The 23,292-nt window shown below is 34.3% G+C and overlaps 1 protein-coding gene across 2 annotated transcripts; it reads right to left on the reverse strand.

Annotated features, from left to right (window-relative positions):
* Window positions 1-652: 652 nt before the first annotated feature.
* RB195_012814 (uncharacterized protein) lies at window positions 653-9,419 on the reverse strand (the record flags this gene model as incomplete). Of its 2 annotated transcripts, XM_064202370.1 has the most annotated exons (10): window positions 653-715; window positions 2,358-2,549; window positions 2,616-2,755; window positions 3,557-3,693; window positions 3,774-3,886; window positions 4,608-4,737; window positions 7,306-7,382; window positions 7,472-7,564; window positions 7,636-7,715; window positions 9,209-9,419. In XM_064202370.1, 10 exons carry the CDS (start codon window positions 9,417-9,419, stop codon window positions 653-655), a joined length of 1,236 nt encoding a protein of 411 aa, XP_064058251.1. The 2 variants fall into 2 exon arrangements, with proteins under 2 accessions (XP_064058251.1, XP_064058252.1); XM_064202371.1 differs by lacking the exons at window positions 7,306-7,382; window positions 7,472-7,564; window positions 7,636-7,715; window positions 9,209-9,419 and having other exon boundaries at window positions 4,608-4,709.
* Between the last annotated feature and the right edge of the window lie 13,873 nt (window positions 9,420-23,292).

Genomic DNA, 23,292 nt, shown 5'->3' on the forward strand with positions numbered 1-23,292 from the left:
CCGCAAGGGAACTAGGAGGGAAAAACGAAGAATTTTCATTCTAGAGTTATATGAAAAGAGTAAGCGGGGAGATTTTAGTTGAATAGGTGCAATACGTGTAGGAAGCGTCCGGAAGCAGCCACCATAGCATCCTACTGGTCATTGTGGACCTTCCAGAAAAGTTGGATCAGAAGAATTACAACGACAAGTCCAAGAAGTATGTATTTGTCTATTAATATTAGGGAGTGAATTATTCTTTCTTACCTATTCACTATGAAGCTTCTACTCATCCGTCTAAGGGTTGAGGGCAACGTAGTTCTAAAAAATTTCCATAATTTTATTTTCCTAACTATTCTATTCGATGATTAGAAAAAAAAAACTTTCACGGTTGAACATAAGCTGAAGCTTCATCGAAACCACGAGCGCTGCTGGTTCCCCAAAAGAAAATATTTCTAAATCAAATAAACAACGAATGAGGACATCAAACGAGATGTTTGGTGAAAATTTATTGAAATTTACGAATAACTAGGAAAAGACAAAATGAACACAGACTTTCTCCAGGCACTTTACAAGATATTTTAACGTTTATAAAATAAATGAATATTCAAATACATTTGAAAAAGAAGGACAAACGTAGGCAATAAGAAATTGTTACGAAAATCCGGAAATGAGTTCATAGTTTCATTTGAGCAATATGCTTCAGTTTCTTGTGGTAGTAGAACGACCAGTAGAGGATCTGAAATTCACGAAATTTTACACTCATTGATCAATTATCCTTAAATGTTAAAAAAATACACTCTAAGGCAAACTTTCCTAAAGCCCTAAGGTTCCCAAAATGAGCTCAGAATGTCACTGCTTTTGTTAGCAAAAAATTTGGAGCAATCTCGGATAAGAAAAACCTCAATAGTGAAATTAGTGCTCCCGTTTTTTTCCCCACAAATTTCCAATCCCTCGCCTCTTCAACTTCACCTCATTTCTTTCCTTCAGCACAAAAAAAAATCCGTTCGCTAATTTCTCTTTACACTTTCTTTCTAACGTATGTACCTCGAAGGAACTAAAGGGGTTTCGACGCGGTTTTTTTTTACGACGATTGGAGGGAAATCAAGGGAAATACCCTGGGTCCCATAACTACTAATATAATAATAGCAATAATAATAATAATATTAGAAGCGCTCAGATTTTTTAAAGATTTTTTCAAATTAAAAATTAAGATTCAAATTTTTTTTGAACTTTTGAACCATATTCGATCACATAACAAAAAAAAACTGGTCTCAGAGATGGAAACTCTCTTCCTCTCTCTAAAAAAAGAACCAACTAAATGACTCTACTGTGTGAGACCAACAATTGTCGAAAAAATTAATGACTTATTGAAACAAATTGAATAAGAACAAATGAAAAATAAAAAGAAACAAAGAAACACGTGATTGTGAATACTTTTTGTAATTACAAGTTGGAATCGAAACACTGATCCGTAACCGTTAAACGTAAATAGCGCTCAATCTTGTAATTATCGATGATCTAAAGATAAATTTGTTGTTTGTTGATTTTTTTTCTAAAACCTAGCAACGATCTGAACGCTGATAAAGAAGCGCAGAGTTTGTTTGTTTCAACTAAATGTTTATTGTTTACGTGTTTACTGAAACTTGCTTTCGAACTGGTCGGTTTCGGTAAATTTTCACCTAAAGTAGGTTAAGATCTCACCGAATTTCTCTATTAACGTAAAAAAACGTAATATTCAATGCTAGATGAATTTTTCTACAAACTTTTCCTATTTTTTTCTTTTTCATCAAAATATTGGTAGCAAAAACGACTGACTGTTTGATTAACTGCTTAATTAAGTGCAATTAAGTCAGTTCAATTATTAAGTAAGTTATAAAGTAATAAATAATTAAGTGTTCATTTAATTCTTTTTTGAAGATTTTAGTTCTAACCAAGAAAAAAATTTTTACAAAACAACTGCACAAATTTCCGAATGTTCATCCACTAGCGATGTTGTCGACCTATACGGATTTATGAAACCCGAACGTAAAAATCTGCCGCGTCGCTGGATGAAACACTCAACATCCGGACGGATGAAAGACTTGGTTGGCGCCAGCGCGGTTTCGAACCATCGATCGATCATGCAGGTGAAGTCGGACCTCTCACCAACTGCGCTGCACCCATGCCGATGCCGAGAGGGTACGTTAAAAAAAGGTCCCATGCAAGAGAATTGATAGTGGTTACGGTAATGATATCCTGTTCTAAGGAACCTAAGGATTGTACTTTATTTTCGGCATTAGGATACATCCTATATAATTTCTATATCTGGTTCTTTTTTTTAAACATTTTTTTTGTGACGATGTGCCAGCGAATGAAAAAAAAAGCTAAATAATACTCACATTAAATAGAGCAAAACAAGCTGGAAACATAAAAGCTGATATACGATCAATTTTCTCCGGTGGCCAATCCCGTAAATTTCGTAGATGACATCCCCAACACATTCCACGACGTTCCATCGGTAGCACAAATCGTTGCTCGTAACGACAAAGACCAGCCGGAGAGGACTCAAAAGTGTCCAAACTATGGTTAGCCTGAAATTTAAAAAAAAATACTTGTGAATACGATCAATAATAACGAAAATGCACACGATAACCTACAAGATGCGGTGATGACATTTTCTTGTGGTATGTGGCGCCTCTCTTTTTCACCATTTCTTCATTTTTCACCTTATAACCAACAATTGCTAGCTCTAGTAGGCTACAGAAAACGAATGTCATCGACATTAACATCCAGACATCTGAAATAGAACGGGATTTAAAGGACTTAGTTACAGATAAGGTCTAATGCAGTGATGAGAAAAGTGTAAAAAAAAAACTTGTGCTACTACATATATTGAGAACACTGCAAGTATAACTCGTGAATAAAATAAAAAACCTGTATAAAATGAAGCTGAATAGAAAACCGAAAACACTCACTTGTAGGAAAAGAAATGCTCTTTCAAATAATAGATTACACAGCGCTTAACTTTTGTTTTTCTTCTCTGAGCCCCAATTTAAATTTTAAGAAAGTGCCATTAATTATTCATCAAATTGGTACCTAATATTCTATATATTTTCCTTTAAATATACCCTTCACAATCGGAAGAAAGTGATGGTCCAAAAACCGATACATATGTATGGGGTACGAGAGAACAATCGATTTTTTTGAGTGTAAAAATATAGGTTTTTTTTTCCTACAAAAAGTGGTGAATTTTTTTGTTTTTTCTAAGCACATACATTCTCGTGAATAGACACATAATGTTTGGATTTTTGTTTGTTGTTGTTTGTTGTTTGATTGTTTGGATGGTTTTGAATCAGAATATCGTCGTCTTCTGCCTCGATGACTATTCCAGATGTCTTTAAAAATGTTTCAAACAATTAAATGAACAAATGTGCTCTACTTCTCAGTCAATATGGAACAAATTAGTCCTGGTTGAATCCTGAATTGACCCTGGATAACAGTGTTCCTTCTATCTATGTACATGTTTCAGTGCTCGGTGATTTAGTTGTTCAATCTTCAATCGCTCAAATTTTTTGAAAAATATAATCCTTCTTCTTACCGATTGCTTTAATATACGAGACCCTGGGCAGATTTCGCATAATATTTCCAAACTGAAAAATCATCGCCAGCAATGAGTTCACGCCAAGCATCGTACGAGCGGGAATTGCCCGCGGTCCAAGCGAAAACGAGATCCAACTGGAAATCAACACACGAATTTCTTCTTCATGTTTTTGTTTTGTACACATAAACAAAAAAAATTAAAGAAAATAATTTACCTTATAAAAATAGTGAGGTAGGTGGGAAGATATGCCTGCATGAAGTACCAAATGTATCGCCGTTCAAACGTTAACCGCACATGTAACTCGTCCCACCAACCAGCTGGATATGGCTGAAAATATTCCAAGGTGATCCGTGAATATTCAGGGGATTTCCGAATGATGAATCGTAATTATTTTTTTCAAAACTGGTTCTGTTGTCGAAAAAGAAGAAAATCATCTCTAATACTGTAATCAGGGATTCGAAAGGAATAGTTTTTTCACTCAATTTTTGAATAATTCTGGAACACGAGCGTCACTGTAGCGTCCACGTACCTCGTATATTGACAGGGTTTTTCAGCTTAGAAAATTTGTAAAAAAAACATGGAACTCTGCCACAATATCCTTCGAAGGTTTCTTTTCTTCTCCGCATAAAAATTTTTAATTTTTTTTATCATAGTGGTCTTCCTAATTCTTGATATTGAACGTAATCATGCATCCTTCTTGTATGAAAGGTCGGAAATCTCGAATACGACTTTGCCACACATATATTTTTTTTTATTTTAGGATATGCTTTCGAGAATAAACAATTGACTCAAAGGAATCTTAAAACCACGAGAAACCTCCTAAAAATCACCCTAAATCAATTATTGATTCGCTGATCTTTTATGATCTTTTAATGATTTATTGTAAAGGTATATAGTACACTTAATAAATTTGAAAGGGTTTCTAATTATAAAATGTGCACGTGATGTGTTGGGTTCATGTTCTCGGCTTAAAAGTTTTCTAACAGCCTGAATTGAGCAAGGAATTAGCCGAAGTTGGGAAATTCTGGAAGTTTCCTTATTAACGTACAGCGTTGACGAGCGTTGGTGAGACCTTGATCAGATCGAAATCGGGCAGAACAATCGGCGTCATCGTTACCACCGGATTAGGGCTGGTTTCAGCCCATCGCATCTGTACTTCTTGATTGTTGTAGTTGAAACTGAAATTTATTTATTTGTTTAATTATTTATTACTCTCAATGGCGTACGAAAAAAGGGCAAAAACAGTGAATACAAAGTGAAAAGACAGAAAAGAGAACATAACGATTTGAATAAAATAAAAGGAAAATGAGGAAAATATAGGAGGGATGATCATATGATCATCGATGTCACTGATCTACAGGGCCGCAAAAATAGCGTTCGGTTAGGCGGAAGTGCTCCGAGGAGCACATAGAACGGAGCGAAAATGCGCTATCGATCAGGGCCCGCGTTAGGGACGCATCGCGACCGAAGACGCGTTGCGTCAGTCCAGTTGAACACGGACGTCCAACTCTAATTATGGTACCAGTTCCTTCTTAGTTATATAAAATTGGTTCGTTAGTTAGTTAGTTATATATTATAGTTATATATTGTAGTAGTTAGTTATGTAGTTGTTAGTTATATATTGTTTTTATGCCGATATCTAAGCTTTGGCCCTAGACACCAATCCGAAGCGTTCAGAGAAGCTCATCCTGTGCCTAATTTAGATTCAGAATTTCATCAGATGTTTACCCAAATTTCTGTAAACATTTACTTGTGCTCAGAACACACACCTGATGCACCTTTACTCCGCTAAAAAGAGTTGTTTTGGGAAAAAAAAGATTTGGGTCCCTAAAATGAGTTCTTTTTTTCGGATACCTCTTACCTCTCATAGATGAGAAAACACTCCTGTATGTCAAGTGGAAAGAGTTCCAGAGATAAGGCACATGGTCCTTTCACATTTACTCTCTGCAATTTTTTCTTGTATCTCCAATCCAGGAATTGAAAAATTGAAATTGAAATTTGAGATGTGAAAAATGCTATTTCGTTTTACTGTACAAAAAATATCGTAAAATTTCACCCACATAGTTCACCCATACAGTTCCGTTTGGATAGAGCATTAGGAAAACGTTCCTGAAACAATTGAAAGCATAGCAATTAAAAAATTGCAATTAAAACTAGAAAAATGAGGATTTTTTGATAATAGAGCCGCATTCATATATAATTTCATATATAACTTATTCATTATGGCATCTATATGGTCAAGTGGACGAACACTTGAAGTTTGATTTGATCATATTATTATCCAGTAAAAATTTATTGGTTCACACTGCGTTCACTTATCTTCTGTACTATACTGTAACAGTTCTTTCTATACGGTACGGTCCAAAATTCATCGGGTTATATTACTTGGAAGTGACATTTTATGAGAAAATTACTTTTTTCCCATTATTTCTTCTCTTTTTCGTTTCTTGTCCCATTCTTTTTTCTCTTCTTCTTTTCTTCTTCTTCTTTTTTTTAAAGTTTTTCATACCAGTGTATTTGTCCTTTGTCAAAAAAAGATATGCTGATCTGTTCTTTATTTTTTTTTCATTTACAAATTCAAAAATTACAAATTTAAATTATAAGTTTATTTTCTTAATATTAAATATTATTATTTTCCTAATACTTAATACAAATTCAAATTACAAATTCATTTGTTCAAATTCTCAACGAATATCAGCATTCCTTCCCTTCTATATCGGGAATTTGAGACGTCTAATAGCTTTTGAGGGAATTTGTCACGCACATGGAGAGTAAGGATGAGAGGTCACCCTCCTACCCTCCCACCGTCCCCCCATAGGAGTGAAGTTGTTTCTTTTCGTCTCTCACATTTACGCTCGAACTCGACGTTTCACAGCTTCGTGCGTCGTGCGTTGGTTTCAAAAGTTGGTCGATATCCACAAAACCCAAGTTGGAAAGTTGGTTACAAACAACAAGAGCAAATACCATAAAGTGAATCCCTAAGGCACTCGTATAACATAATGGCCGGTTTTTAAAAATTCTGATTGATTAGAATCGCCTTTCGAAGTTGAAAATAGCATAAAATATGTTCGACAAACACCTTTGAAGAAGAAAACGTGGAATTCAGTAGTTAGAAACCATTTTTTCAAATTTATTTTCTTTAAAAACAGCTCTTATTCTAAAAGGATAGAAATCACTATTATTCTATTTTTAAAAAAAATTCTCTTTTTAAGGAATTAGAACTCCAGAAATTGACGATAACCAGAAGACCTAATCTGGAGTTCCTAAACTATGCACAATTTTTTTTTCACAACTACAAATTTTCCAACACAAAGAAAAAAACATTAAGGTGTAAAAACAAGTGGATTTTAGTATGTTACATTAGAAATCAACCAATTTTTCCCGAAGAGACGACTCTAATCAATCCGATTTTCTCTATTTTGTATATATAAATTTATTGAAAGTTTCTTAGGTGATTATTGAATGTATTTAAATAGCAAAATTAAAAATGAAACATTTCAAATTCTGAATAAATTTACTTTAGTTTATAGAAGGGATTATAGTGGAGTACATGAAATCATTCAATTATCAAGAATTTTTGTTAATAGAGCAGAATTTCTGCCTGGGACCCCTAATTATTTTAGTTTAAATGAGCTCTAACTTTCGTTATTTTCTTTTTTCTTTCCTGCTAGGTTTTTGCTCGGATTTTGCGCGTTTATAACAATAAATAAATAAAAGAAATCAACAAAAACAAAGCGAGAACATACTTGAACGGGGAGTCATGTATTTCCGCAAATTTGCTATTGATAAAGCAACTATTTGGGGTCCATAATCTATCGAGAACCTGAAACAAACAAACAAACAAACAAACTCTAAGTAGATCATCCAGATGCCATCCAGATGTCCCAAGGATTTCACGTGTTAACCGCCTACCTGATGACTAAGTGAAAGATTATGTTTACATGGATTAAGATTCGCAAAATTTAATGCTGGATCCAACCACATTTCATTAATATAAATATCCATCTGGAAAAGAAAAAAAATCAAGTCACAAAATGTAAAGAATTCCCCCCCCCCCGGGGAAAATTCTCGGATACCTCAAAATCGTTGGTGATTTCATTAATGGAGGTGATTGCTTGGATCCAGAATTCCACGGAAACTCGGACGCCATCGTCATCTGAGAAGGAAGATATTTTTTTATCATACTGAATTTTTCTTTTTCTCCAATTTTCTTTTTACCCAATTTTTCTCTAACTTTAGGTTTTTCGTGGCACCTTTTCTTCTTACCCAATTTTCTTCTAATTTTAGGATATTCGTGGTTTTTTTTGTGGATTTTTCTTTGCAAATTTTTCTCCACGGATCCTAAATGAACGGATCTTTTTTTTCCTCTTCACGCACTACGAACGTCTCTGTTACGTTAAGATCCAGAGAGCGCTTAAAAAGGATTTGTTTGACGTCACCCGGCAACTCACTCCGTCGTTCTACATCGCCGCCACTTGTCATTTATTAATCCACGCTACTCGACTGCTACATACACGCCCCGAGACAAAACGAAATTAACCGTACCGAATATGGATTCAGGAATTAACGTCAGGATGTTTCATCTCGCCCATATAAATACGATTAGAGCATGTATTATATAGAATATAGTACTTGTTTTCTGCTTACGAGGATAATTCAAGGAAAAAATTAGAAAAACAATACATTAATAGAGTCCCGTCATAATGGCTGAGGAAATGCAATCGCGTAGGAGTACTTGGAATGTTTTTCCTATTTTTCTATCATTAGATCCGTCTCATATTTTTTTTCCATATGATTCAAAAAATTAAAAACTAAAAATTCAAAAAAAGGCATTTTACCGCAATTTTTTGAATTTTTAGTCAGATCTTATGGACATTTTCAGGAAGACACTAACAGGATCCCGTCATAACGAGAAGAAACACAATTACGTAAAGATACTAGAAATGTTTTCCTACTTTTCTATTATCATATTATTTCTTATTTATATTACATATTATATTACATTACATACTATAATTTATGAGAGAAAATGAGTTCAAAAATTTGTAAAGATCCGGAGATATCCTGTCGATTAAAAAACATCTTCAAGATTTTTCAAACAGAAAACGCTCGTCAAGCACCGTCATCATATACACATTCTACACCTTCTTAAACGAACTAATCCTAGAGAACAGTAAAGAAAATAGATGAGAGCGAAATTATACCATTAAAACTTGAAACTTATTTATTTTCTAAGCCTTATTCGATCTCAACGTTAGGTCAAGTACGCTAGCGCTAGCCGCTAATTTCATGTCTTCAATCCTACTCTAATCGCTAAAAATATTTGATGGGAGTAGATCATTTTCCTCTTTTTACAAACTGCAAAAATTAGAAATTTTAAATAAATTAAATAATAAGTAAATTAAAAACTTATCAAATCAGATCGCCCTTACTACTTTCGCTTGCTAGTCTTTGGACGAAGTGCGCACCCTGCCGTCCCTTTAAAAGTACATCCAGAACTGTGATAAACATCGCGTCCTTTACGGACTTCATCGATAAAAATGAAGCAAAATAATAAAATAATAAAAATAATTGCTCTCCGAGTACACAAACATGCATCCACAATATTTTAATTTTTTTTCGGGAAAAGAAAATACTCAGAATTCTTACTTGGTATACGGAATTTGTTGTAACCGGTCCCATTAAGTAGTTTATCAATGATCGCCGTGTCTCTGGTACAGTTACGTCGATCCTTGCGTTTTGTTCCTTGCGACGTGGGCGATGACGTCATCTCGTCCTCCATCGCAACGTTGTAGTCGTTATCGATAACTATGCACTCATTTAGTGAAATCCACACTGATATCATTACGCATAGCTTCATCTGAAGTGATTTGTGTGAGGAGTTAGTGAGAAATGAGTTTGTTGAGGTGAAAAATTTCTCGGCACAGATTCCATGAAGATGAAAACACCCGTACGCAGAATTGGAGGTCGGAGAACGAATGAAAGCAAAATTTTCACGGATGATTCTATTGATCGGCAGAGATCAGAAAGAGTGATGAGACATCAAAAATACTGTCAATTACATCCAGAAGGAACTAATGTCAATTAGATCTACCCAGAATTCATAGTTACCTCATATATGCCAAAATATTAAAGAATAGAAGATGAAAAGAAAAATAAATAAACAACATCCTAAAATAAATAAATAATAAAATAAATATGTGAACAAAAATATCAAAGTGTTAATTAGATCTACCAAGAATTCATAGTTACCTCATATATACCAAAATATTTCAGTATCTTACAACATGTAGCAAGAAATCCTAGACATATCCTTTTATTTTGATTTCGGACATCTCAATATGGAATATAAACCAGTGAAATAAATAAGCTAAGTAAATAATTAGGTAATTATTAAGAAATAAGTAAAAAGAGGTAGTAAATAAGTTAAGAATAAGATCTCGTAGAAAATCAGTTGTCGAGTTTTTTTCTCTAAAGATGTTTGTTGATCTTCCCGTGGACGACCTGTAGAAAATAGTCATTTATTAAAAATATTAGAAATATTATTATTGTAATATAACAATAATTATTAGAAATTTACTATTATTAGAAATTATCAAAAATTATCCTCGGAATAATAGTAACAGAATATAACCAGGTTTATAGTCAGCGCCAGATTTGTTCAACCTCGTAGACGCCTTCGCTTAGGAGAGTGAAAAGGCGATGTCAAGCAGAGAAGAAGCGTGTGTCACGCGTTTTCGTCGTGCGTCGCGTTCGCACGGGTGAGCACATTAAACTACTAGTTTTTTGAAGCCACCTGTTCCAGAAATGTTCGAAATTCTTTCTCTACGTTACTGTAGAAAATTTTTTGATAGTCTATATCGAGATGCTAGGAGAATTCTAAGCTGGGAAAGTATCCTAAAAAATTAAGTTAACTGGAAATTCAACGAATAAACACACCAACACCAAAACAAATGGGCGTCGACAAAGATGGATAAGAAATATATGGCTGATCCCGTTCAAAATTACTCTAATGTACAAAATTATTAAATTATCTAATGTAGTCTTTGGAAAAAATACCACATTTCCAAACTTAGCGAATGCGGTTGAAGAGAAATCAAAGAGGTTTATTAAAAGTGAAAGAGAGAGATTTTTTCTAAATTTCTAGAAATTTTTGAAAAGTTCTCTACTGAACAGTGTTTGCTGCATGAATAAATAAAGTACAACAAGACCAATGAAGGAAGTCGAGGAAATGTTCCGGAAAAGAAATGGAAAGATGTCACTCCCAGCTGTCTATGAACTCCTCACGGCTATCTAAATAAAATAAATACCTAAGAGAAATAATAGTAAATACTAATAATAAAAATAAATAAATACCTAAAATAAATACCCTACCTACATAAAAAATTTCCCGTTTCCCTGTTTCTGTATTATCGTATGCTACGTCCTCACTATCGATAGTCCGATGTGGCCCGTGTATTGAACAGCGGTACTGGCACTGTCAGGAATAAAAGGAAGGCAAGGAGGAAGTTTGTTTCCGCTTGGAACATTGCTATTTACAGTACACAGTCTTCGATAATATGGATGTACTGTAAATACAGTAATAGGGTTCTACGACAATGTGTACGTAGGTCATTAGCAAAGCGAACAATATTCAAAGCTTGCCTTCGTGATTCATACCGCCACAACCACTACCGTACCAACTAAACATTTCATTTCTCTAAGGTCAAGAAATCCTTGAGATGACACACGGATTTGACGAAACTGCTGGTCCAAATAGCATCCGGTGTGCACAAGTTCAGTTTAGTCCTCCAGGGTCTTGTGGATTAAAGGCATCACTCCACGAATCTGAGGTGGTACGGATTTCAGGAGGAGTATTTGTATACGGGATCGTAGATTATGGAGAGAAGGGTGATTCTGTCCATTTCTTCCTAACTGCCGTAAAAAACGGTCCGGAAGATGTGCGGGAGCACAAGGCTGGCGTGCTCCAGTCGAACTTCTTGTAGAAAATAGTGCGCCAAAACGTCCGAAGCCGTATCTTCCGGGCCGTTTTTTACGGAAATTAGGAAGAAATGGACGAAATCACCCTTCTCTGCATATTCTACGATCCCGTATACTAATTCTCCACCTGAAATCCGTACCACCTCAGATTCGTGGGATGACGCCTTTAACCTTTGATTTCTCTAAGGTCAGAAAATCCTTGAGAAGACACACGGATTTGATAAATCTGCTAGTCCGAATACTTCCGGGTTACACAAGTGTCCTCCAAGGTCTTGTGGATTAAAGTCGACAAGCGACGACACATCCTTGTTAGGATTTATTCCCTTTATTGTCTAGAGACGATGTACTAATATCGGAATCGAAAAAAAAAACACATACAGGATACGATGCCATTGTCAACGTCCACTTTAAATGCGATAATATCCGAATGCCTTAACATTTTGGCGAAATGCTTCCACACTTTTTTCCAGGAGAAACGTAACAGCTTTAGCGTAGGACAGCACGACACTTCTTGCCCCATATAAAGTAATTCTACCGTAATCCTGGAGAGGAACTAAACCCGAATCCGCTGCAGTCAAGTGAAAGAGTCGAATATGATCACGAAAACAGGAAAAGCCAAGGGAAATATTTTCGTAAACGAAAAATGAACAACATCAAATAGGTTAGATCGACACAAAACGGGGCGCCGGTGGGAAACCCTGCAGAACTACATCAAGGAAATTGTCGTATGAAAAATAACGGCAATTGCTTTGGGTATTTTTGAATATGTTTGAATTACTGAATAAAAACAAATGTAAAGGGCGGATTCGGATGGATAACGAAGAAACCGCATGATTTCAATGTTTTACCGTCGTTCCCGTCGTCCAAAGCCCTGTATTTAAAGAATAATATTTATTTATTTAAAGATTAAAGATAGATAGTGCTCAAGGATTCCCAAACCTTTTTGGGATGCGCTCAACGCTTCCAACATCAAAACACCTGGCTATTTCTTTTTTTATTTATTGTTTACTCATTTCCTCTTTTCTTACTAATATATATGCACTATCACATATTTTGCGTAATAATAATGAATTATAAATTATAAATAAATAAATAAATAAATATTTTGTTCTGGAGCGTAATAAATAAATAAATGAACATTTTGTTCTGTATTCGCCTCCGCTCTCCCCGCTGAGGAGCATCAGAGGAGGCTCACCTAGGGGTTGATCGTCCGGGTAGAGGCGAAAAGATTCTGGAAACAATTCAGAAAACGAAAAAAACGGAACGATTCAGCCTCTATCTTTGTTTTTACAATGTAATAAATAAATATAATAAATAATAAAATAATATAAAATAATATAAAAAAATAATAGTAGAGGATAATTGAGCCACCGTATCGGTGTCGGTGTCCTTATCCTCCCAGACAAGTCTGGTACCACCATTACCATACTTGCCTAGGACTTCACAGTGATGATTGAAGGACGTGGTTGCCCTAGGGCAGTTTCGAACCATCGACAGTGCGGACGACACAAGTTGATGAGTTGATCTTCTGCCAATCCGCTACTCCTACGTGAGGCCCAAATTATTCCCTTTGGAATATCCAAAGCAGAATTATACTAGTGTAAAAAAGTAAGGAATTAAAGAACTATTTTTATTTAAAAATTATTAAAACTATTATTTTGTAATTATTATTGTGTAATTATTAATATTATGTGAACATAACATCACAACATAATAAAGTTAAAGAAAATATAAAAAGATGAAGACAACGAATTTTCTCGATAATAAAGCCTCATAATAATATAAATAAAATAATAAAATAAATAGTATAGGACAAATATAAATATGATAATAATATGTAATAAAAATTATAAAGGATAAAGGATAAAGTTTCTGGCGTTAATCAATCCGCTTGGGATGCGCCCCCACGTTCATTTCAATTCAGAATCGTTTGAGGTTTACGAACGTGTATCTGCCCTCTACAATGACTTGCGGTGGCTAGCCGATGGGTCAAGTCATTGTTTTTATCCTCTCAGACAAGTCTGGTACCAATTTGTCGACCCTGAAGGGATGAAAAACTTGGTGAGCTTTAGGGAGGATTCGAACTCCTCATCGATCGTGCAGTAAGCGGAACCTCTAACCGCTACACTACACCCGCCCAATAAAAATTATAATAATAAAAAAAATTTGAAAAATAAAAATAATATATAACATATAATAAGAAAGCGTAGAGCGTCCAAGTGGAATTGGAGCACGCATTTCAGAACTATAACAAGATTTATAATAGAACCATCTATGAAAGATGGCATATCAATGGAAAAAAAAGACGAAGATCATTATTTTCACGGCACACTACTCCTTTTCATGTTTCTCAGATGTTATGCTTCTTTCTGCTTAGATTCTCAGATGTTTTCATTTTTAGTGTCGTAATTTTCCTCAATAGATGATTCTAGTTGCCTTCCTTAGCTTTTATATCACTTACGCCTGGACTTGCAACCTATTAAAGACTTAATAAAGTTAATTATGATTAGAACACTGTTAAAAGTCGTCCAGTGGTAAATATAGTTAGTTAAATATAGGAAATATAGTTGCCGATTTTCTTCTGGAATTTTCGCGATTTTTCTTTTCTTCTGTCTCAAATAATGTGCGTTTTATTAATTGTCGGTGCACCATGTTGATGTGACTGTGAATAAATAAATACGAGTAAATAAAATGTGAACTAAAACAACAAAAACATTAAATCATTATTCATTTCTAACTTTGTCCTATAAATCCTAAAAAAGCAGCTTTTAAATGTGGACTCAGAAATTCAGACAACAACGAAAATAATAAATCTGAAAAAATTGTCCATCTTCATGTATTGGATAAGAAAATCAGGATTTCGAGAAGACCTGGAAGATTTCCAAAGGAGGCGGCTAGAATTACCGATCTCCCTCAAAAGCTAACGATGAGATTTTAAAATCCAATACTTATCAATCAAAGATTTATTTTTATTTCATATCCTTCAAAGAAATATGATAAAGTCAAAATTAACACCATAAGTAGAATATAAATTGTTCAATAGATGAAATTTTTCGACTAAACCTACAGAAATAAAAGCCAGACATGGTGTTGTGGCAATCAATTACATATAAGCAGGTGGTTCATAAATAATCGTCGTAAAAGTTCGTGGAGTTCACATATAAATCAAAAGATTGAAAAACATTTGGTAAGTAATAATAATAATAATAAATGCAAATGGCCATAGATAATTATAAAATGAAATAATTTTAATATTATATTTTATCATTATTAATATTTCCAGACATAAATAAGCAAATAATTCATTCAAAAGAAAAAATAAACGATAAATAAATAAATAAATAAATATATATATATATAAAGATAAAGACAGATCCTCTTTCGGAAAAACTGATTATTTTAATTGACCACAGTCACCATTTTACCCTAAAAAGAGATAAGAATGAGAACTGTAGGAAAGCATAGAATATTTTGCTTAAAGAAAAAAATCCTGCGATTTATTTTTCCTGGAAAAGTGCAATTTTTCTGGAAGGTGACGCGATTTGGAGGGTCACCATAACATTCATCTCAGAAACATGAAAAGAAAATGAAACTGATTAAATAAAATAAAATAACAAAAATAAAATTTTAAAAGGGATTAAATAAAATCGAGTAAAGTACTCGGTGACTTTTTAGTTTTGCAAAGATTAGCTTTTGTTTATAGGCTATAATAAATCAGTCTTCGTTTGTGATTCAGTTTTTTTTTTCTTAGTAATATATAATAAATACGAATATATATTTAAAATATAATTATATTTATAAAAATACAAATAATACATAGTATAATTATACAATAAAATTCACGCATGTAATTGTATTGTATATTTTTACTGAAAACCATTTAACCTCCTCAGATACGATAATGTGGTAATAAAATCAACACACCTCATTTGACGTTACAGAAAGTCGTTAGTGAAAATTCCATTGTAACGTCATAGCGCGTTGGTGGTTTCTATTTTTTTGTTTCGATCCGAAATTATCTTCAATTATATTAATCCAACTATATTTTTAGTTTTTTAATGCGTTTGAACACTGAATAATTTTTGTGCCGGAACCGGAATCGTACACGGGACGAATCCTTGCTCAATGGGTGTTCTTTCTGCTGCTTTTTTTTACTATTTATTTTTTGTATTTGTTTATGTTTATACTTAGCTCACCATTTCACACGCCAATGAGCGTTATTAATAAATAAAAAAATAAATAAGTTATTGATACAAAAATTTTGTGAGACTTTCAAATTGCTGGAGATTGCGAAGTATAACCATTTTTTTGTCGAAACAAGCTAAAAATAGAGAAAGTTGAGAAAATTCTAGAAAAATTAAATTTTCTGGAGAAGAGTCAGAAAAGGAAGAAAAATTAAGAAACTGTTTAAAATTTTGGAATGTGACCAATTTTTGTTGTCCAGACGAAGCTAAAATGTAAGAGAAAGTTGAGAACATTTTAGAAAAAAATAAATTTTTAGAGAATAAGCAGAAAACATGGAAAAAATAAGGAAATTCAAAGAACGACGAATGTGGAAAAGAATAAAGGAATAAAGTGGTTTCTTGGAGGGAATGCTTAGAATTACATAAAGGAACCACAATTCTTTTGATTTGGACGCTTTTATATAAATCCATGAAGCGTTAAACGCACGGGAAAACGAAACGGAACCGCTATTCTATTTGTCCACAGTAGTTCTGTGATCTCAACAGTGGGCGTGGCCTCGGTGTGAGCGCAAGGGAAAAACCGAGGTGTTTCCGAGGCTCCGGAAGTCCAGAGCAATCCAACATATTTTAGAAAATTGAGCCCAGCTCAGCTGGATTCCTTCTTTTTTTCCCACTTCGTGGGACAAATGCAGACCAACTGAAATCTGCTTCAGTTTTTCAACGATTTTAACACCTGGACACATTTTTTTTTCATGGAATTCTCAAAAATTCCTCTTTTTTGGGAGGAGGAATCCCCCTCCCTTCTGGGAGGGATTTGCACGAGTCCTGAGCTGCTGAGTCACGCAACCAACTCACCTCCTCCTCCTCCTCCTCCTTCGACCGCAGATCAAATCTTTTGATCTGTTCATGTATGTATGTATGCATATCTGCCACCATCACGTCATTCTAACATTTTATGTTCGTGGATAAACATTTGAAGAAAACGCTCAACATAATTGAATTCTGAAAATTATTCATTTATGAGAAAACAATATCAAATATCATTTAATATTTACAGAATTCATTTTTTCCTTTAATATTCATAGAATTTCCATAGAAATATGATAAGTGTCATTTTGGTAGGTTTTTTTTTCTCTGCAAAATAAGAATCATTTCACTAGTAAAAAAAAAACCAAGTAAAATAATGTAACTTTAACTTCTTCGAATTTATACACCAAACGTTCCAAATTACATCAAGAAATAAGGACGAGAAAGAAAAAATACCACGAATTCTGAGCAAGAAGAACTTCTACAGGAAGCAATCTAAAATGATTTCAGGATAAAATTCATTCATTTCAAAATTTCAATTTCTCTTTTCATTTCTATCTCGTTTCGAAATTCTTAGCTGTGTTTTGAGGTTTCAGCCAGGAATGAAGCCACAAGAAATTTTTTTAGGGAGGATGGGTAGGGGGAAGGGGGAGAGGAGAGAGGATTAGTAAAAAAAAAGAACTAAAGAGGAATTGTCGAGAGGAAAAATGAAAAAAAGAAAGAAAAGAAAAAAATCTTAATAGGACATTTATTTCCGTTTCGTTATTAGTCTACGGAGATAGAAAAGTAGTTAATTTACAGCGCAAAAGCAATTTTACAATTCATATCAAAAATAATTCTTCCGGAATTATTTTAAAATTTTCGCTTTTCGCGGGTACAGGTTCTATGCCGAATTTCTGGGAAAATCCATTAATTAAATAAAAATAAGTTAGTTTAATCCATTTCATTATAAATTTTTTACTTTCAAAAAGTCCAAGCAGAAGAACGAGTGTCTTTGCGGAGCTCTTTAGGAAGAATTTCGCACATCAAAGCCCGAGGGTCTTTTTTTCTGACAATTCAGTACAGAACTCACATTTCACAGAGGGCAAATCCAGAAAATTCACTTATTTCGTCGAAGACAATTGTTCCAACAATAAAATTTCCCTTTTCTATATATTTCACTTTTCTTTCTGCTTAGAAGGTTCGCGACGAAAGTTTTAGGATATCTCAACGATGTTTGAAGGCTATACCGGATGCATTACATCCATCCATCTAAGTGCTTCCGTTCAGAAGTAACCAAGTAGATCTGGAAGAGGGCAGACCAAAGTTTTTGCATTAAGAAGAAGACTAACCCAATCACGCACACCAGATCACTGATCTACGATCATCTGAGGATTTTCGCCCAAGGCGAGAGAAAAAAAAACGCTCCTACACCCACCGGCACATCGTTGACGATAACAACAGCGGAACAATCCAGCACCGATCCAGCAAAAGGAAATTCGGCAAAAAAGAGAAAAACTCATAAACAAAAATATTAAGCAAAATATAACAATAATCAACAGAATATTTTCATCAAACGTGTTGTTTTTGTGAAAAATTGCACTATATGGTTCTTAGGAATCATGGAATGAGTAGAATTTATTTATTTGCTTATTTGTTTATTTATGTGAAATCACCAAAAGGTGTCCCATAAAACAGAAACAAGAAAGAACAGAGTTCACCAGGATTTCGTCTAAGTTTTTCACTCCAAAATATGGAATAAAAATGTGAAACGTGGTATTTTTAAATGTTATGATTTCTTTAAATAATAATAATAATAATAATAATAATAAGAAGAAGAAGAAGAAGAAAAAGAAGAAAAAAAAAGAACCTAAGATTAGATAGGAACTTTTTTTTAACTATAAAACATGATAAATTAGAGAGCAACAACAAGAAAAAATATTCAGAGGAGATAAATTCAGAAATTCCAGAAAAAATAATATCCGAACAAAATTGAAAAAAATCTGAGAATCCAGAAAAGTTGTGCTGATTGGGAAATTTTGAAGCTGAATTGACGATAAAATAGAAAGGATGGGAAAAAAAATAACCGATCCCTACATATGTAGCGCTGGCGGCCCTATGTATGAACGTCTGTTATTGTCAGAGCCATCCTCTCGGCAACCCGGTAATTGTGTTTTTATGACAGATCAAAAGGATTACGTGAAATTAAATCGAAAATAATGAAAACATTAAAAAAAGCAATGTTGTGTTGTCGATGTCACATCTTTTTTTCTCCCTCATGTCATCACTGCGATGAGAAAAAAAAGAAAAAAGAAAAAATGTAGATGTGAAGTACGAGCATATAAGATAGTTTGGGTGAATGCGACCAGAAGAGCTTTTTAGGACATTTTCGAATTTCCTCCGGGCCCAAATTAAGGATATGGGACCTATGTATCAAGGCACCATTTGTTTTAATCCTCTCAGACATTTCTGGTAGCAATTTTCCAAAGGAAGGAAACGCTAGGTGGCACCGAAGCGGTTTTGAACTTCTGATTGATCGTGCAGTTCCACTAGGACCTTTTACCGACTGCGCTAAACCGGCCCATTCCGTCCGTTACATCTTTATAATAATATATTGTGCTAAATTATATGTATACTACGTCATATTAAATGTTATGTTAAGAAAATGAGCTTTTTTTATCGAAGCTAAAAATTCACCGTAAGAATAAAAGGGATTTAGGAAGTGTTATAGTGTTTCATAGAGAATTTTTTCTGTGTCTCCACAAATAAGTTGAAATTTGATTTGTTTTATTTCTATCGATTTCTTTTTATTAACCACTGAAATTGAGTGTCAAGCGTGGATAAAAAAGAGCATTTTTAACACTTTCCTCGTTCTTGCATTTAAACGAGGTATTAACGCGGCCGAAGTTGTTCTTCACATTCGTGGTATGCCATAGAATGCATCAAATGATCCTTGAAAAACTCTCGAATAAGAACAAAAAAAAAAAACAGCAGCAGGGGAAAAAACCGGAAAAGGTGGTAAAAACAAAATGAGGAATAGAAAAACCTATTATGGGAATGGGTGGAGGACATTGGAAGCGATAGAACAACAGAAACTCTGCTCTCAATTAATCGGCGTAGGTTTTTTTTTTATCAGAAAAAAAAATCAGTCAGAAAAACTCGAATTTTCTCGTGAATATGGTGGTCAGTTGGTGTGTGTGTGTGTGTGTGTGTGATCAATTTTTGTTCACATTTCTCATTTTTTCAAAAGAGACAAATTATGGAGATATTTTTAAACATTGCTCGACACATACAACGTAAATGTCATCCTCAGAACTCTCACCATTTGGATTAAATATTAAATGCAAAAAAAAAGATTAGGAAAAAAAAAACAAAAAGAAACTATGTACACACAAATCTCGGATTTTATCCAATCTCTACTATCTCTACATTAATGATTCAAGAAAAAAGAGTAGAAAAATTTCAAAAATAATCTACTGTAACCTTGTAGAGCTAGAAATTCTCTATCGAAAGGTTCTACCAGTAGCTTTTATATCAATGTCCACCTTTAAATTCCACGAAAACGCCCACGACTTATTTCCGGACCCATCAGACGTATACATATGATGTCGGATTATACTAGAGTTTATTGCATTATACTCTACTACATATAATGTTATATACCGTAATCGATTATATATATTATTATATCATACTTGTCTATATTATATTATAGTATATTGTATTAGAGTTCACTACATTATACTATTCTATACTGTACATATTAATAGGTTATATGATATTGTGTTTTATTACATTATATTATGTTATATCGCAAGATACCACGATGGTGTACTGTATTTTCTAAACGATGCGACAGAACGACAGAATGAATATAAATGAATGAATGGTCGAATGATCGAATGAATAAACGAAGGAATGATTGAATGAGTGAGAGAATGAATGAATGAATGAATGAATGAATGAATGAATGAATGAGTGAAGGAATGAATGAATGAGTGAGGGAATGGTTGAATGAGGGAATGGTTGAATGAATGAGCGAATGAATGAATTAATGATTGAATGGGTGAATGAATGAGCAAATAATTGAATGAATGAATGAATGAATGAATGTATGAATGGATGAATGAATGAATGAATGAGCGAGTGTTTGAGTGAATGAATGAATGAGTGAATGAATCAGCAAATAATTGAATGAATGAATAAATGAATGAACGAATAAACGAATGAATGAATCAGGTAATGAATCAGTGAATGAGTGAGTGAATGAATGAATGAATAAGTGAATGAGTGAATGGGTGAATGAATGAATGAATGAATGGGTATAAGAAGTAAGGAAAATATGTGAACTCTGCTCGATATCTGACTACAAATCGAGAAACAGATAAAAACCACAGACTCGGCCGGAGTTGACACTAGTTGACGAGGCCTAGAATCGCTGTTACGTTTGTTAATGAGCAATAAATCTTCACGTAACTGCGTAATTATCGTTGCCGACGTCTTCCGGAGGTCGATGTTGGTTATCCAGCGTCGTCGAATTGTTCATCTAGAGTACCACTCACTACCTACATGGCCTTATGTCTATATATGGCCGCAGTTGATGAGTAGAAGCGGTGATGAGGTGAAGAAAAATTGTTGGGGAAAGAATACGTATACGCCTATCAAATTACTTCCATAGTGATGATAGTGTGAAAAATATGTGAATAGCTAGGCAGTCAGCAGCAGTCTGTCCGGATGTCTGGAAGTAGACGTATGTACTACCGTAGAGAAATAGCAGAGGAGCTCCAGGAAGATTCCAATCTAATTTAATTTCAAGAATTTTCTTTTCCAACCTTTCTCCAATACCAGGATTTTCTTTAATCCATTTTGCAAATGCAACTAAAGCTCAACACAAAGAGAGTGTGTGTGTGCGTCCCGTAAAAAAATACATCAATAAGCGTTTAGAGCACTTATGTTTGCTGCAAGCACCTTAGCATAGACAACTAATAATTGAATGCACTGAAGAAATCGAAAAAATCCCAAATTGTTATGCAAATAAACCTGCCGCAGTTAGTTTGTTCGGGTTTCATTAGTTGAACACGTTTTTTTTGCATTTTATAAGTTGCATCCTAAAGAATAAACAAAGAATAAAGAGGGGAATAAATAAAAATGGCAAACAAATAAGGATGAATAATGAATAAAGAATGAAGAGCAGAATTATCCAGCAAAGAAGTCAAAGATAAATTACTAGAGACAAGATCCATTTATCCAGGGTGATTGGGAACTTCCATCGCACCCAACATTACGTAAAAATAATCTTAGGATCTTTATTTTAGAGTGAAGAAGAGGTCACAGAGTAGTAAACAGCTAACAATTCGAGAACACGTGACATTTTAAAATAAAGCAAAAACAGCTAATAATTGAATGCACAAAAAAAAACATTGAAAAATTCCAAATTGTTATGCAAATAAACCCGCCGGACTTTTGTTTTTGTTGTTTTGTTAAAATAAATTAAGTAAAAACAAGAAGAGATAGACGGTAAAATTTAAGGGAACTGTTTTGATCTAAAAAAAAAATAAGACACAAGAAGTAACCAAAAATAGTTTTACCTGAAGTTTTTCTTTTATACTTCATATGTTATTTAGTGGAAAAAAAATTGAGGAGCTGCTGGAAGAGTCGAGATGTCCTCGTCAACACGTGCGTGGAAATGAACACAGAAGACTGCTTCTAACAGCTGAGAAGCAGAGCCGAATTGGACGATGAGAAGATGTGGTTCAACGTCAGTCTCTACGTCACTCCTACGTCAGGGTCCCAAGAAGAGAAAAACGGAGTCCTCTATACGGCACCAGACGATTTTTTTTTCAGACGATATCATATCTTTCGCAGAATCATTGTTGGTGATTTCATCTCTAAAATTTGCCTCAGGAGGAATTCACGACGAGACCTACTGTATGCAATAGAACGATCAAGGTTATTAAGGATACCATATCCTCCGTAAGATTATTGTTGGTGATTTCAATTCCAAAATTGACTCCAAAAGTAGGATTGCAGAACTTCAGGTCGGGACCTACTGTCTACGATAGAAAGATCGACGTTAAGATATTTCTAAGCATATAATATGACTAAGACCTTAAGTAAATTCAAAAAACCTCTAATTAACCCTGGACGTCTTAATCGCCTGTTGGAAAATACCAAAATAAACACACATCGTCGTCAACAAAAGCTTTGGAAGACGAATTCCGGTGTTATACCAAGATTCTGTACGGAATTGCACTGGAGTCATCATCATCTCTTCTGGGAAGAATTCTCTTCTTTGGAGAATTTTTCCCAGAAGAGATGATGATCCAATCCCGAGCGAAACTCTCCGTGTCTTTGGAAAGGACCAAATGGCGCAAAATTCAACTTCATTTTAAAAAAATTCGAAAAATTGAATATGAGAAACTTGTAGAAAATCTTCACGAATATGCGAGCGTGGAAAACCATCGGAAGATACTTTCCTCTCGGAATCATTTGAACTTACACCTCAGCGGCGCAAGAGATGCACGCATCAACCGGGAGCTCAAATTCATGCTCGAGAGGTTCTTTGCTGGAAATTTCTCAATCATACAACAAGGCTGACCTATCCGCGATCCCGAATGGGAGGATAACCCACGGCAGCTACGGAATGTTTATACTTTAACTAGTATCGCTCAAGAAGTCACATCTAATTGAATAGTTACTATTTGAAGGAAGATCGATTTGCCATTCCAGAAGTCCGAAAATCCACATGCCAGTAAGTGAAGAATTGAACTTCACTCGATCCTC

This window comes from Necator americanus, chromosome V (assembly GCF_031761385.1).
Source record: "Necator americanus strain Aroian chromosome V, whole genome shotgun sequence".
In the NCBI taxonomy this organism is placed as follows: domain Eukaryota; kingdom Metazoa; phylum Nematoda; class Chromadorea; order Rhabditida; family Ancylostomatidae; genus Necator; species Necator americanus.